This window comes from Aythya fuligula, chromosome 18, assembly GCF_009819795.1.
Source record: "Aythya fuligula isolate bAytFul2 chromosome 18, bAytFul2.pri, whole genome shotgun sequence".
Lineage (NCBI taxonomy): Eukaryota > Metazoa > Chordata > Aves > Anseriformes > Anatidae > Aythya > Aythya fuligula.
Genome location: NC_045576.1, coordinates 11,536,642 through 11,552,189, shown reverse-complemented (window position 1 = coordinate 11,552,189; position 15,548 = coordinate 11,536,642). Strand labels below are relative to the sequence as shown.

The following is a 15,548-nucleotide window of genomic DNA, read 5'->3' as shown; positions in this document are numbered from 1 at the left end:
TTTTTTTTTTTTTTTTTTTGGAAGAGAAGCGGAAAGAAAGGAGCGAGAAAAAATACAGGGGAAAAAAATACAAAAAAAAAAAAAAAAAAGCCCCAAGGAATCAAGAAAAAAAGCGACGAGGGGGGGAAGAGGAGGAGGATGCTGAGGGTCCCAGGGCTCCTGGCTGCCGTGGGCACAGGCTGGAGCTTGGGCTTTTTCCTTTTCTCGGCAGAATTCGGAGCAGGACGCCGGGTGACTGTGCTGGGCTGGGGAGCAAAGCCCCAGCTCGTCTTTTGGCCAAAGCTTTCCGCGTTCCAGCCTCCTCGGCAGGACTCGGGGCCGGCAGCTCCGCGCCCTGGGGGCTCTGGGGGCCCCTCGCCGTGCCAAACCCCGGCCCCTCTGCTCGGGGGGCCACGGGGCCGGGTGGTGACACAGAGGATGACTGCGAGGGGCGAGGGGCTTGGAAGCCTCTGGAGGGGGAGCCCCCAACCCGGACCCTTTGGGGAAGGGGCCAGGACCCGTGTGGATAATTAATTCCTCTCGTCAACACGCCACCCCCCCCCAGGAGAGCCCCGAGAGGTGCAAGTGGTGCTGACGTCCCCTCGGATTTGCACCCAGGGGCTCTGGAGAGGACTCGCTGGGGGTGGCACGGTGACCGTGGCCACCCCCCCGCCTTCCCGGGGCTTTGGGGCTGGTTTTATTTCAATTCCCTTTGGAGCCAGGGGCACGCAGGGGGGAGCGATGCCCGGGGGGGCTCCAGGGACGTGAAGAGGGGGGGGGTTTCTGGGGTCTCTGCACAGCAAAACACCCGCAGTGCCTACCGGAGAGCCGGGCACCAGCCGGCGGGGCCGCGGCGCCCGGGGCGAGCCGAGGGAGATGCCAATAAAGAGCCTGAGGATGAGCCCAGCCCCTCTGCCCTCTGTCACCTGTGGGGACGTGTCTGTCTGTCCTGCAGCGGCCGTACCGCTGTAGGGTGCCAGCCCAGAGCAGTGGGGTCGGTGCCTGGGGTAAAAAGGGGTCGCCGGAGGGAGGGGACCTCGAGTTTCTTGCAGCCAGCCCCTGCCACCAGGCTGGCCGAGGGCCTGGGGGGGAAATCGGGGTGAAACGATGGGGTTTCAGTGCCTGTCACCCCCCTGGGTGTCAGGGGAGCTGTGCAGGGGGCAAAGCATGGTGCAGGCACTGCAGATTTGGGCTGGGTGTGGGTGCCAGTGGCGTTAGCACCTCTTGTCCCCCTGCCCTGCCTCAGTTTCCCCATGGCACAGACACGACCCAGCCGGCTGCTGCAGCCAGGACGAGCTCTCGGCACCGCGCTGGCCTTGATAAAATCCCCGGCTGGGGCCTGTGGGCTGCCAAGGGCAAGCACCACGAGCTTATCAGGGCTGAGCCAGCCAAAGGGGGACAGAGGGCAGAAGCCAAAACCCCCAGATTTGGCCGTGAGGCTCCGGGGTGGCACCCGCTCGCTACACCCCGGGGCAGGGAGGCGATGGGGAGGTGTTCGTGTGCCAGGAACGGGGCTGTGACCCGTAAGCCGAGGCTGAGCCTTCGTGATTCACTTTTATTTCTTTCTTTTAGCTGGCGTGACGTCGCTGTAGCCAAGCGGTAACGTTTTATTCTCCGGGTTAAGCCGAAGGGAGGTGTAATTAGAGCTCGGAGAAATGCTCGGCGAGGTGGAAGGGAAACCGCCCGCAGCCTGGGCTCTCCTTTTCCTCCCCGATTCCCCCAGTTCCCTGCCAGCTCCCGGGGCCGAGCTGGGGCTCTCCACCTTTCCCTTGTGGGCTGTGGGGACAGGGCCAGCCCCTCCTGGTGATGGCACGGGGCTCAGCGCATCCTCAGAGCCCCACCACCCCCTGCTCAGCACCACCGCGCCGTGCACCCCCTGAGGCTCCCCAGCGCACGGGGCTGTGCCGGCTGCGGTGCCACCGGGGTTCCCGGGAGGGCATTGGGGTTGTGCGAGCTCGATCCCAGCACATTGGGGCCGTGCTTGCTGGGAACAGAGGAGAAATCCTGCCCGTGGCAGGCTCCGACCTGCACGCACCCTGCCCCGGCGCTCGCCCGGGTACCTGCGGGTGCCGAGGCGCCGGCGGTGAGCGGGTGGCGCGGGTGTGCCGAGGGGGTGGATAACCACACAACCCCAGCTGAACGGCACGGGGAAGGGGTGAAATCCCATATTTCTAGCACGAGCTGCTGTCTGTGGGGTGCTGGGGGCTGTTGGGGAGGTTTCTGGCCACGGCCAGCGCCAACACAAGCCCTGGGGCTGGGGGGATTTGGGGATCTGGGGGGCTGTGCCCCACTCCCAGCACCCTGGCTGCCTGCCTGGTGATCCCCACACCCCACTGCAGCTCCAGGGCTTGGGGGAAAGTGCCCGGCGTTCCCAGAAGCATCTCCTAAGTGTCCAAGCCAGCAGCAGCAGCAGCAGTAGCCAAAGCTGGCAGGAGCTGGCTGGGGAGGAGGGGACCGGGCTGCTGGGAAACCCGGGCACGTTTTCCCTGGCTTTTCAAAGCGCTTCACAATTTATTTATTTCTATTAACTCTGCTTTCAAAAGTTGCTGAGATGAGCGAAAAAAAAAACAGCGGCGGGGTTCGGGGAGGGTCGTAGCCACCCAACCAACCCTGCTCCCCAGCCTCCGAGCACCTCCTCGGGGGACCTCATCCAGCCCCCGGGGCTCTGCGGGGCCAGAGCCGGTGCGCAGAGGAGCAGGGCCCAGCTCTGGCAGGCAGTTTTTCGGGTTGAGTGGGTGCCTGCTCTTCCCAGCCCACGGGAGCCGTCCCCGGCAGCGCTGTCTCCCCGCCAGGCGGCTGATTTTAATTCCTCCCGACTGCGCTGTCTCACCCGGCGCGCTGCTCCCGTGACAGCATCAGGTGAGGTGCGCAGCGCCCGGCCGTGCAAGGCCTCCCCCTCTGATCTGAGCTGGGCTGGTAGCGCTGAGCTGTCAGATAACGAGGCGTGGGGTGGCTCGGGGCAAAGGGGGAGAGCTCCGGGATGGAGCCTCCCTTCCCACATCTACCCCCGACCCCAAAAAAAAAGCACATCCAGGGGTGGTGGTTCAGCCCAGCGCTTTGCGCCCTGCCTCAGTTTCCCCTATGCAAAGCAGGGCAAGGAAAATTTGGCAACCAAACCGGCTATGGAAATGGCAGCGATGTGAACCGAGGCTGCAGCACGGCCCAGGACCTTCCTGGGAGCAGGAGGGGGCTCAGGAGGTGGCGCTGGGCACCCGGGGGCTGTGCCCAGATGTGGGGTTGGTGCCACCGAGCCCATGCAGTGGGGTGGCAGGGCACGGAGACACCCTGCACATGGGTTTCTCCTCGCACTGGTGGCACCAGCAGCTTCTGCGCCCTGGCACCATCATGCCCCAGCACCCAAGCCCCCGGGCACGTAGGGCCACGGCATTTGGGGCCGAGGTTCCCACTCGCCACCCCTTTACGCAGCAGCCCGGCTGCACCCAGAGGCGCCAGACGCTTGGGAATATGCAAGGAACGCTGCATTAGGCAGATGTGGGATAACCTCGTGCCTCCCGCCCCTCCTCGCCCACAGAGCTCTCACCTCAGCCTCCCCCGGGGGCCCTGCAGCCCCCAGCCCCTGCTCTCGGCTCTCCAGGGTGCCCCCCACCCACCCCTCACACCCCCAAGCCTTCCCCCCCCAGCCTGGGGGTCCCCATAGTCCCCCCCCTGCACCAGGCCTGGGACCACCGAGGGGGGCTGGGGCTACCCAGGGACAGGGGGGAGCTGGGGGCAATGGGGGCGAGCGGGGGGGGGGTCACAGCTGCTCCCCAACGCTGAGCCCCTTGGCCGCTCAGTCCGGCTTAATTAATTCCCCTAATTAATTGCGGCTGCCCACACGAGCTCCTCAACCCCAGTCCCTCTGCAGGGGGGGTGTGCAGGCAGCCCCCACCCACTGCCAGGTCTGGGGGCGCCGACCCTTCAGCCCCCCCCCCCCGTGGGGATGCGCCCCGTGCCCCCGCGCACCCTGGAGCTCCCCATCATTGGGGTGCGCAACGGGGGCCCCCGGTTATCCATCACCCCCCAAAAAAACGGGGCGCGCCCGGCCCCGGGACTGCCCCCCCCCGGCCCCCTCGGGTTTGAATGGAGGGGGGGGGAGCTGCCCCGTGACGTGGCGCCCCCCTATTGGCTCGGGCGGGGCGATGACATCATGTTCGTGGCGGCGGTAGTGGAGCGGGGGGGGGGGGGAGCTCGGTTTCGCTCCGGGGCTGGCTCGGCACGGCTGGGAACGGCACCGGGGGGCTCGGCACGGCACGGCCATGGGCTGGGAGAGGGGCGCCACCGCGTAGGTAAGGGAGGGGGGGGGCTCGGCACGGTTTGGCACGGCTCGGGAGGAGCTCGCCGGGCCCTGGCTATTGTCCGGGGTGGGGACGAGGCGCGGCGGGACCGGGGTTGGCACCGGGAGGGACCGTTCCGGGCTAAGGTTGGGGTAGTTGGGGAGCCCCCGGGGCCGGTCCCGGTTTGGGGAGGGGGCTCGAGACGGGGGCGCAGCGCTCACGGGGCTCCGTGAACGGCTGGGGACGAGGGGGGCGCGGCGCAGGCAGCGCCCCGGTGCCCCCGGTTCCCGGTGCAGACAGCAACCCACCGAGGGGGGCGAGGAGCTGGGGGGGCGCGGGTGGGGTCCCCGGGGTTGCCCCTAGCCCCAGGTCCGGCACCGGGCCGGGATCGGTGCTGCTGAAGGAGTTAACAGGATGCGGCACCTCCGGGCCGTGTTTGCCCAGCCCGGGGCACCGGCTCGCCCCACCCGGGGTGCCCGGTGCCAGCCCCGGGGTGCGCGGTGCCAACCCCGGGGTGCCCGGGGATCGGAGTCCCGAGCGCATCCCCGCGGCCCGTCCCAGTCGGGTCGATCCTCCCCAAACTGGAGCGGCTCCAGCAGCACCCCTCGGGCTCGCCAGGACCGGGCGAAGGCGGGTGCTGAGTCAGAGCCGCCCGAAATCCCCGTCCAGCCCTTCCTGGGATGGGGACACGGCTTCCCCGAAATCCCGGCCTGCCCTCCACCACGCTCCGCACCCCCCAGGGGACGCGTGCGGGCACCTCGGGGCTTCGAGGACATGGGGTTTGTGAGCCCGTCGTGGTGTGGCACCGGTGGCACCGGGCTGGGCAGGTTGGTGAAGCTGCTGGCCACGAGCCCGCGCTGCCCTGGCGTGACCCCAGCAGTGGCAGCACGCCCTACGGATGTTTCCAAGCGCCGAACCTATAGGTTGGGGAGGGTGTTAGAGGGGGACCGGGCTCATTAGGTGCCGGGGAGCGAGCAGAGCGTGGGTCTCAGCACCCCGAGCCAGGGCTGGCTCCCCAGCGGGACGCACGGTAAACAGATCCGTGTTGGCCGCCGCTCCCCCGGAGACCGTGGAGCGAATCCAGCTGAGGCTGAGCCACGAGTTCGGCCACTTCGGGTGCTGCTGGGTGGGGACAGCGAGGCTGGCCCTAACCCCGGGAGCACGGGGCAGCTGTCACCTCTGTGCCCTGGCACGAGGTGACGGTGGCGGGACTCCCCCCTCTCCCCGTGGCACCGCCGAGCAGCCCGGGTGCCGGCAGCGTTGTGCTGACCGCGGCCGCCTCTCCCTCCCTTTGTTCCCTGGGTTTTTGTCTGAGCGCAGGCAGCGGCCGTGGGGCCCCGAGCTGGCCGGCTTGCGGGGTGCCTGCCAGCAGGTAGGGTGCCGGGGCGAGCCGTGGGAAGCCCTGCCTGTTTACTTCCCGTCCAGCCCAGCGAAACCGCAGGAATTCGGAGCCTGGAGGAGGCCGGGAGGGCTGCGCAAGCCCCGGTATCCTGTCGGACCCCGCCAGCCCCCGCTGCGAGACGGAGCGAGGCCAGCGAGGAGAGATAACCTCTCCCCCCGGAAACGTCCCCTCCGTGCCCTCGGCCGCCCCACGGCAGGAGGATTTATGATCCTCTCTGCGTGTTCTGGCGCGTCCTGCCAATAGTTAGAGCTGAACTCTGGATAGCTCTCGGTCGGCAGCGCTCCCCCGGGGGAATCGCTGCTCCGCTTTTGGCGCTGGGGCAGCGCCTTCCCCGGGTCAGCTCTGATCTGCGTGCTGATAGCTCTCCGGCCAGAGCCCAGCTTCTCCTCCCAGGCTCTGCTTCTTGCTGCCGGCTGTTTTTCCTCTTCCAGTGGCACCGGGGCCTCCTCCGTGCATCCCACGGTGCCGGCGGACGGGACCGGAGCAGAGGCGCTCACCGGGCGCCACCACGACCGTCTGCCCCCAGGCTCCCCGGAGAGCCCCGACGCCAGGGTGTGACATCGGGCTGGTCCCCTCCTGGGATCCTGGGACCGGAGGTGGCAGGGCGTGAGCTGCGAAACGTCTCTGGCAGCCGCCTGCCAGGCAGCGACATCAAAGGGCTGCGCAAGACACGGCCGCCCGGGGCGGGGGGCCGGAGCCCTGGGGAGCTGGGCTGAGCGTTTCCTCCCTGCCCTGGGGCTTCTCGGGGGGGGCCCGGACCGGTCTGGGGCTGCCCCAGCTCGCGGCAGGCCGGGGAGCATCCTCTGATCTCTGGGCTGCAGGGTGCTGCCCGTGGCGTCGGCACAGCCAAGGCTCGTTTGGAGCCGGCCGGGCCGGCCGGGAGGGCTCTCCCAGCTCGTGAGCGGGCTGAGCCGGAGGCAGGGGGTGTGGGAGCAGGGCTGGAGCAGTGTTTCCCCAACGTGTGCCCACGCACCGTCCTCTTTCTTGCCCCCTGTGGTCCCCAGGAGGTGACTGATGCTCAGTGGGGTGAGATGGGGCTGGGGTGCTGCTGGAAGCCGCCCGTTTGTAGGGAAAATCGGGGGCCTGAGGCTCTCGCCCTTTGCAGCTCGTAATCCCAAAAGGGTGAGGAGGCAGGCATGAAGCAGGGTGTGACCTATCGCTGTGCTTTATCCCTTTTCCCCTCCAACTTGCAGGTTTGAAGGCAAAACCTTCAAACCATCCCCCCTCCCCGCCGCCCCGCTAGGGCTCGCGCCCATCCCTGGTGCCCAGCCGCGGGTGAAGCTGCTCCGGTTTCCTTTGTGAGAGCTTCTGCAGCGTGGATGTCACAGGATCTGCTCCTCGCCCCGAGCGGGAGCAGGAGAAAAGGGCTCTGTGTGCCGCCCCCCCTGGGCTGCACAGGGCTGGCGGGGGCATCTGCTCCCCCGTCACCTTTTGGGGAACATTTTGGGGAGGCCGGGAGTGAAAAACCGAGGGAGACCTCGTCCATCACGAGGAGGTTTCGTGGGCAGGAGGCTCGAGGGGGGACGCAGCTTGTTTGGAGGCTGATGGAGAGCTCCTGGCCCGCACCGGTAACGCTCGAACCTCCCGGTGGCCCCTTCACCGAGGCTTGCAAAGTATCTCACAAATGCTGAACTTGGCCCCGAAATCTAAATACGAGGGGAGGGACAGTCCCCAGATGGCCTAAATCAGCAGCGCAGTTGCCTGGCCCAGCTGGGGAGCTTGCCGGGAGTGTTTGTTTTATGTAAAACCAAAAGGCTGCAGGAATGCTGGCCTGGAAGGAGACCGTGCCGAGGGAAAACGCCGGTGCCACGCACACGCGCCCGGCCTGTGCCAGCCGCTGGCAGCCCCGCGAGCTGCCTCCGCATACAAATTTGGGGAGGGAAGGGGAGGAAGGAGCTCACCGGTGCTTCTTTTGGGGTGGTTGCACGATGAGAAGGCGATGGGATGCGGCAGAGCGGCTGCTGCGCCCTGCTTGCGCCCTGCCGTGCTCCGGGGGTGTCTCCTTCGAGCTCCCCCCCGGATCATCGTGGCCCCACAGCCCCCAGGAGGTGCCGTGGAGCGTGGTGGCCCCGAGCAGGGGCTGGGCGCAATGGGGCTGGGCGAGAAAGGGGCTGGGCGCTGGGACTTTGCACCCGCGTGGGGTCAGAGTCCGTCCTGCCCACACGGGACCGGCTCGGCTGCGTGGCAGGGGAAATCCGTGCGTGGCGGGGGCAGCTCCTGGGGGGCAGATGCTGCGGCCGTGGGGGTGTCTGGCTGAGCGGGTATGTAGCTGCCTGGTGCAGGGACCACGCTTCCAGACGCCGTCCCCTTCCCCGTGAGCGTCACGGGGCCGTGGTGTCGCCGGCGGTGCCCGAAGGGGGGGAGGAAGCAGGAGGCTGCGAGCTCTTCCTCCCCGAGCTCTTCCTCCCCGGCAGCCCCTCCCCGGACCACCTGGGGCTGCCTGACGCCACGGGGGGGACGTGGTGACGCCGTCCTTGTCCCCTCCTGTGGGGCCACTGGGGCTGGGCTGGTGGCACTGGGGGCCGGAGGTGGCCGTCGTGCCGCCGGGCTGTGGGAAAGAGGAACGGGGGGGGCCCTTTGTCATCTCTGCTGTGAATTGTCACCCCTGAGTCACGGCGGTGACGATGAGGTGGCCGTGCATGGGACAGCGCAGCGAGGGTGGGCGCAGGAACCCGGCACGCGTGGGCTCAGCGCCGTGGGGGGTGGCTTTGGGGTGCTCGGGGGCAGCACCAAGGCTGTGTCCCCACGTCCCCGTGTCCCAGGTGTGTGAGGACGCAGGAGCCGTCCCCGCTCCCCGTGCTGCTCCCCTCAGCACGCCGCTGGCCCGGCGGTGCCTCCCGGGGGCTCTACGCCCTCCTCACACACTTCCTGCCGTCTGTTTCCAATTCCTCCTGGCGGCTGCTCCTCCCCGCTTTCTTTCAATTAAAAAAAAAAAAAAAGAAAAAAAAAAAAAAGAAATCCCAGGCATCTTCTCGGCCTGCGGCTCCAAGCGCTGCCGTGCCCCTCTCCGGGGGGCTGGGGCTGTGTGGGGAGGGGGCAGGGGGTGCCCTCGGTGCCCCTCTTTGTGTCTGTCCCCGAGGCGCAGCGGGATCGCTCGGCGTGCCACCGCGGGTCCGGCTGCTGTGAGGGTCAGCTCGTGCTTTTTGGGGAGCAGGAGGGGTTTGGCGGGGGTCCACGGTGCAGGGTGGGATGTGGCACTGCTGCCCCCGTCCCTGCTGCGATGCAGAGCCCTGGCAGATCCCCGTGGCCGGGCCACGTTTGCTGTCCCAGCTCTGTCCCCGAAGCAGCCACAAAGCGCTTTTGTTCCTTCCAGGAGGGGAAGGGAGACCTGGGTGCGAGTGAGGCCGCAGCACTGGGTGTCCCCACTCGTGGGTCACCGTGGGACAGGGTGAGGGGACACTGTGGGGCTGCAGTGGCATGCTCATGTGGCTTGGGGACTTCTGCAGCCCTTCTGCCTCTGCTCTGTGGTCGGGGACTTGGCACTTGGGGACCGAGCGGGATGTGGGGACTCATGGAGGGGTCTGGGGACCTGTCTCCGTTGTGGCACTGCCCTGTGTGGAGCAGCAGATGCTTTTCCCCAGGGCACCAAGCCGTCTGCAGGCACGGGGTTGTGTTTTTCAGCCTGGCAGGGTGAGGGCTGGTATCAGTAGCTCCGTGCCCATCGCTGTCCTCGAGGCCTGACCGCGTCCCTCTCTCTTGTCCCCTAGCAGTGACCCATCCGTGACACCTCCTGGGAGCCTGGACGCGGAGCAGGAGACCTGAGCACCGTGAGCACCGTGAGCACGGGCCCGCAGGACGCCTGCCATCCCCTCGGCCACCCCGCCGGGACCATGCCCATCCTCAAGCAGCTCGTCTCCAACTCGGCCCACTCCAAGCGGCGCTCGCGGGCCGACCTGACGGCCGAGATGATCAGCGCGCCGCTGGGGGACTTTCGGCACACCATGCACGTGGGCCGGGCCGGGGACGCCTTCGGGGACACCTCCTTCCTCACCAGCAAAGCCGGGGAGCCCGGGCCGGAGGCGGGCGAGGAGCAGGGAGCCTCCAAACCCAGCCTCTTGTCCCGCCGCTTCCGCAGCAGCAAGCGCTCGCAGTCGGTGACGCGGGGTGACCGGCGCGACATGCTGGGCTCGCTGCGGGACTCGGCGCTCTTCGTGAAGAACGCCGTGTCCCTGCCCCAGCTCAACGAGAAGGAGGTGGACAGGAGCGCAGGGCAGCTGCCCAAAAGCCTCTCCTCCAGCCCCGTCAAGAAGCTGCCGGAGGAGATGAGCCCCGAAGAGCAGCAGCGCCTCAACGGGGCGGCCGCCGGGCCGCTGAGCCCCAGCTTGGACGAGCGCGACTTCGGGGACATCACGGAGCTGCCCGTCGTGGTGGCCAAGAGCGGGGCGGGCATGAAGCACGCCGAGTCCATCATGTCCTTCCACATCGACCTGGGGCCCTCCATGCTGGGCGACGTCCTGAGCATCATGGATAAGGAGCAGTGGGAGCAGGACGAAGACCCCGAGGCGGAGGAGAGCCACGAGGAGGTGGCGGCCGCCCTGCCCGGCTCCCCGGTGGCCTCGCAGAGCCAGAGCCCGTCCCGCAGCGTGTCCCGCGGCCCCAGGGACAGCAGCTCGGCGTCCAGCTGCGCCTCGGGGCCGGAGGAGCGCAGCCCCCTCCCGGGAGCACAGAGCCAGCGGGGCCCCCCGAAGCGCCCCGACAAGGAGTTCTCGTTCGCCGACGAAGACGACGACGAGATCAGGGTATAAGGCGGGCGGCCGAGCCAAGGGGTCTGGTTCTCATTTACGGTTGCTTGGACACGGGGACGGAGAACCCGATGCTGGAATCGACGGCACCGGGGGTGGACTGAGCTCCTCACCCCTTCCCTTTCCCCTCCCGGTGTCCCGGTGCCCGTCCCGGGGTGGCCGTGCGGCAGCAGGACAGCGCTCGCTCCCGGGGCTCCCCGCTGGCTCCCCACCCCCAGGAAAACTCCAGCACGGCCCCGGAGAGGGAAGCAGACTCGATCTTGGTTCTTTCTGTTGGACTTTGGATGCTAGCGCTTTTTCCTCCCCCCACCCCACTATGTAAAGCAATAGGATCAAACAAGACGAGGCTTCGAAGTTGTAGCCCCTCTAGTAATATATGTATATTTTTTTTTTTCCTGCCGTACAGTTTTTACTGCTCTCTGATTTGTACCTAACTTTCTTTACTCCTGCTTTTGTTGTTTTGTTTTGTTTTGTTTTGTTTTGTTTTTTAACGGAGGGGAAATTTCCTGCGGGGAAGGACTTGGCTCTGGAGCTCGGAGCTCTGCACTGTGCGGAGGGCTCTAGGACCGCAGGCAGCTCCAGCTCCTGTTTTTTTTGGGACTTTGGGCAGTCCGAGAGCCTCCAGCCTCATGCTGCCATGGGGGTTCGCTCCCCATCTGTCTGGTGGATGGATCCATCCCAGCATTTTTGTGGCCAGCCACCCTCCGTGCTCCCAGTTGTGCTGGGGCCACCGGTGCCTGTCCCTACAGGAGGGGTGCCAGGGACCCCCCCGGGCTGGGCTGAGCCCCCGAGCTGGTGGCTGCAGCCTTGGGGCCGGTCTGGCTGCTGCAGGCGGGTGGAAGAGGAGGGTTTTATACCGTGTATGTAAAAATGCAGAGAATAAAAGGAAATTGTAGTGACAGCAGTGGCCTGAGTCCCTGGAGGGGGGTGGTGGTGGTGGGGTTGCGTTCTGCACGAGGTTGGGTGCAGGGATGTGGTTGGTTTGTGCCGCTGCCACCCCCGGCCCCTGTCCTGCTGCCACCCCCGGCCCCTGTCTTGCTTTTTCTGTCCTCGCTGCAGCCCTGGCCCCGCGGGAGCCGTGCCAGCCCGGCCTCCTCTCGGTGCCCGTGGCCGTGCTTTATCTGCCCATCGCAGCGGGGGAAGCGGCGAGCTCCTGCTGCCCGGATCTGGCTGCGGGCTGTGCCCCTCCGGCCAGGCCGGCTCCTGCCAAGGGCCGGCAGTGCCAAGCTGCCTCTCTCCTCCTGCAGCCTGCCCGATTCGAGCCAGGGAAAGCAGGGGAAAGGTGGTGGGAGGGAAAGTTTGCTGCTCATGCAGGCTGCGGGGGTCCTCGGTGCCCTGCTCCGAGCCCCGTGCAGTTGCCACGGTCCTTGCCAGCCCTCGTGTGGGTGGATGGAGGGGCTGAACCCAGCTTGGGGGGTGTCCCCGTGCCACAGCAGGATTTTTGGGGGTGAGCAGGGCTCTGCCAGCACCAGGGCTGCCTTCCCTGCCCGGTCCCACTGGTACAGATGGGGACAGCAGCCCCGGAGCACTTGGGCTCCCCGGGACCTGCCCAAAGGATCGCCCTGCGGGGACAGGCGGGCGCTGCTCTATGGGGACACAATGGGGTCCTGTGCGTGAGCCAGGGCCGATACAATGCCCCGCGGCGTGGGACATTGGGCTATTGTCCGGGCTGGGGAGAACAACAGCAGCTGCAGCTGGCCGCTCTGAGCTCACCGGGGTGCCTCTGCCCCGCTCCCCGTGCCTTTGTGGCCCCCCCATCCTGCTCTGTGGTGCTGGGGTCGCTGCGCCCTGCCCTGAGCATCCCAACCGAGCTGATGGGTGCTGGTCCCTGCTTGCTGGGGGGTCAGGGGCTGTGCCAGCAAGCGTCTGGCTGGTGGGGATGGAGATGGCACAACCAGGGGGGTGCACGGGGCGAGGTGGTGGCCCCGCCGGCAGCGCTCGGCAGGCGGGAGGTGCTGGTCCAGTGCGTTTATTGCTGGTGACAGAATGGGAGCAGGTCTCCGTCCCCGATGTGTCAGGCCCTGTCGCTCCGGGCGTGTGATGGGGAGGACGGGGACGTGCGTGGTGGAGGAGGGCTGGGGTGAGGGGTGATGCTTGGGGCTGTGGGGGCTGCTTGGGGTGCCCCCGGTGCGTGGCCCGGCACTGGGGCCGTGTCCCACACGTGCTGCTGCAGCCTGGTCCCTGTGAAAGCCTCCTGGGGGGGGGGCTGAAGGGGGTGCGAGGTGTGAGCTGGGTGTCCCCACTGGGAGCCTGGGGACGTGGCTGTGTCCTGATGACAAAGTGGGGCTGGGACTGGAGCCGTTCAGCATCACCCAGCAATGCTCAGAGCACTCAGGGGGGGCAACAAAAAAAAAACCTTAGGGTCCATCCCTCGCTCTCATGACAGCGTTGAGCTCTGGTTTGGGGTTCCCTTCTGAGCAGAAAGCCCCGGGCGAGGGGTTAGCCCCCCGGGATGAGGGGTCAGCCCCCATGGTGAGGGTTTAACCCCCATGGTCGGCCCCAGCAGACCCCACTGAGGGCCGGGGGCCACCAGCCAGCTGCTTTCAGCACAGGTCAGGGCGGAGGAGCAGCAGCTGCCAGCATTTACTGGCAATTATGGGCTCGGGGCTGAGCACCCCACAGCTGGGCTGCGGCACCAGGCAATCCCAGCTGCAAACTGGGAGCAGCTGCGGGCGGCTTCTGCCTCTAAATGGGAGAAGCCTGGGCTGGGTTTAGCTCTGCTCTGGGGAGGAGGAAGAAAAAGGGGGGATTCTGAGCGCTGTTTGGGCTCAATTTGGGTGCTGTGACCGTGCTGCTTTGGGGGTCTCCTTTGGGGGGGGGGGGCTCTGGCTGGAGCTGGGGCCATGCAGGAGCTGGTGGTGGGCATGGAGAGGCTGAGGGTTGATTTGGAGGCTGATGTGGAGCAGCAGAGGGGAGCCCAGCCCCTGCCCTTCCTGGGTATGTGCAGTGAGATGGGGGACAGGGCCCTGGGGCAGCCTTGGGGGGGGTGGCGGGGCTGCAGGAGGGGGAAGGAGAGCCCCATCCCTGCTCTGCTGCACCTTTGGGTGCCCCTCAGGTGGCTCCAGCCCTGTGAAGGAGCTGGGGTACCCTCCTCACCCCAATATCACGGGGGGCCCGGTGCTGGAGCCCCCCCTGCTCTGTCACCTCCCCAGCAGCCATCTCCATGGCCCTATACCCACTATGGGGGGGGGGGCAGTTTGGGGCACGAAGGCCTAACTAAACTCAAAGCCTACCACCCAAAAACCCTTTTGGGGAGGGCTGGGGAGGCTCTGGGTGGTCGGTGACCCCATATCGGTGTCGGGGGGGCCGCAGGAACGTGGCAGGCGGGCACGGAGCGGGCGGTGGTGTGCAAGCACTGGCTGCGGGGGCTGTGCAAGAAGGGGGACGGCTGCGGCTTCCTGCACGGCTACGACGTGACCAAGAGGCCTGAGTGCTACTTCCACACCAAGTTCGGTAAGTGACAGACCAGGGGTCCCAGGGTTTTAGCCCCCCGTGGCCTTCGGGCCTGGCCTTGAGCAGTCACCCCGATTCCACCCCCTGTCTGTGGGGAGAAGCGCCTCTGCCATTTCGCTGGGGACACGAGCCCCCAGGCCCGACCTGTGTGCCCCACAGCACCTGAATCACCCAAACTCTGATTTTTTTGTGCTTTTTTTGCTGTGTTTGGCTTGGGGGAGCCTCATCCCACCTTCTGTCCCCCCCGCTTGATCCTACAGGTGAGTGCAGCATCAAGGACTGTCCCTTCCTGCATGTTGACACCACGGTGGATAACAGCAGGGCCTGCCCCTGGTACGACCGAGGCTTTTGCAGGAACGGTGAGGGCCCCAATACTGGGACAAACTGGTGTGAGTGGGAGCTGCCCGTGTGCCCCGCTGCTGGGATGGACGGGGCCAGAACTGGGTGAACTGGGAGGGGTGGGCTGGGGGTGGCAGCGGGTGCCCAAGGGGTGGGTGGGCTGTCCTGGGGGGGGGGAAAGTGGGTGCTCTGGAGGAGATTTGGGTGCTGTGCCCCATTCCCTGCTGATGGGGGGCTCTCCCGTGTGTGGCAGGACCCTCGTGCAAGTACAAGCACAGGCGGAGGGTGATGTGTGCCAACTACCTCGTCGGCTTCTGCCCAGAAGGACCCAACTGCAAATTCATGCAGTGAGTACGGCGTGGGGCGGAGGGGGGGCTCCGTGGGGACGACCCCCTCCCCGAGGCTGTGGTTTTTGTGGTGTTTGGATCAAGAATGAGGATGCATTGAGACTTCATCCAAATTAAATGAAGCTCTTTAGACTCCTTGCTTCCAACCTGAGCTGGTGACATCCCCAGACTCTTGGGGACACCTGCACCCAGCTCTCTGGGCCACTGGGACAGCACTGGGAGGCTGTGGGAGGCTGTGGGGGGGTTCAGGGGGTGCCTCTCCCCATGTCCTGGGGGTAATTGCCTCTCCTTGTGCCCCCCTCCAGCCTCAAGGCCGGGCTGCCGACTCGCAGCGTGGATCCAGCCAAGGTGATGCAGGGGGGGTCCCGTGCGGATCCCCCTCGAGCTGAAGCCCCCTCGCCTGTGTCCCTGCTCCAGGGCTCTCGTGGGAGCCAGGGAATTGGGGTGGCTGACTGCCTCGTGTCCCCCCAGGGAGCCCGGTGTCCTCGGGGGCTGGCACACGCTGCTGGGGGGGAGAGCAGCCCCGAGGACGTGCTGGCTGCTGGCACTGCACAGCACGGGGCAGTGCAGCCCAGGGACAGCAGCAGCGTCCCCCCCAAACCTGCAGTGGCTGCTGGAGCCAGGCACCTGCTTCAAGGTGGGTGGTTTTGGGGCCGGGAGCCCTGGGCATGGCGATCCCACACCTCCGGGGGAAGGTGGGCGGCAGCAGGAGGTGTGGGGGCTCTGAAAGGGGCTTTTAGAATCAGGATGTGTTCTTGCTCTGGGCTGTGAGCCTGTCCCCAGAGAGGGGATCCCTGCATCTACGGTGGCTGACAGCAAACCCAGGCAGCTGGGGTTCCAATAATCTGGAATAATCTGGGCTGGAATAATCAAACCCCAAGCAATGCTGGGGAGAAAAAACTTCTTCAAGTGCTCTGCACACAGCGGAATAGCCCTGGAGAGCAGTGACCCCGTCTCTGTGGGGCAGGGCTTTTATACAGTGAGAGGTCTTGGGCTGCTTCTTGCCCACGAG

The 15,548-nt window shown here is 66.6% G+C and overlaps 2 protein-coding genes across 2 annotated transcripts; both read left to right on the top strand.

Annotated features, from left to right (window-relative positions):
* Positions 1-4,192: 4,192 nt before the first annotated feature.
* On the top strand, positions 4,193-11,291 carry CDC42EP4 (CDC42 effector protein 4). Its single transcript, XM_032199686.1, has 2 exons — positions 4,193-4,265; positions 9,363-11,291. Exon 2 carries the CDS (start codon positions 9,486-9,488, stop codon positions 10,398-10,400), a length of 915 nt encoding a protein of 304 aa, XP_032055577.1. The 5' UTR covers positions 4,193-4,265; positions 9,363-9,485; the 3' UTR covers positions 10,401-11,291.
* A 1,949-nt stretch (positions 11,292-13,240) lies between these two features.
* LOC116496690 (cleavage and polyadenylation specificity factor subunit 4-like) lies at positions 13,241-14,540 on the top strand. The gene is made up of 3 exons (XM_032199932.1): positions 13,241-13,334; positions 14,111-14,209; positions 14,443-14,540. The coding sequence occupies exons 1-3, from the start codon at positions 13,241-13,243 to the stop codon at positions 14,538-14,540; spliced, it is 291 nt and encodes a 96-aa protein (XP_032055823.1).
* Positions 14,541-15,548: the final 1,008 nt, after the last annotated feature.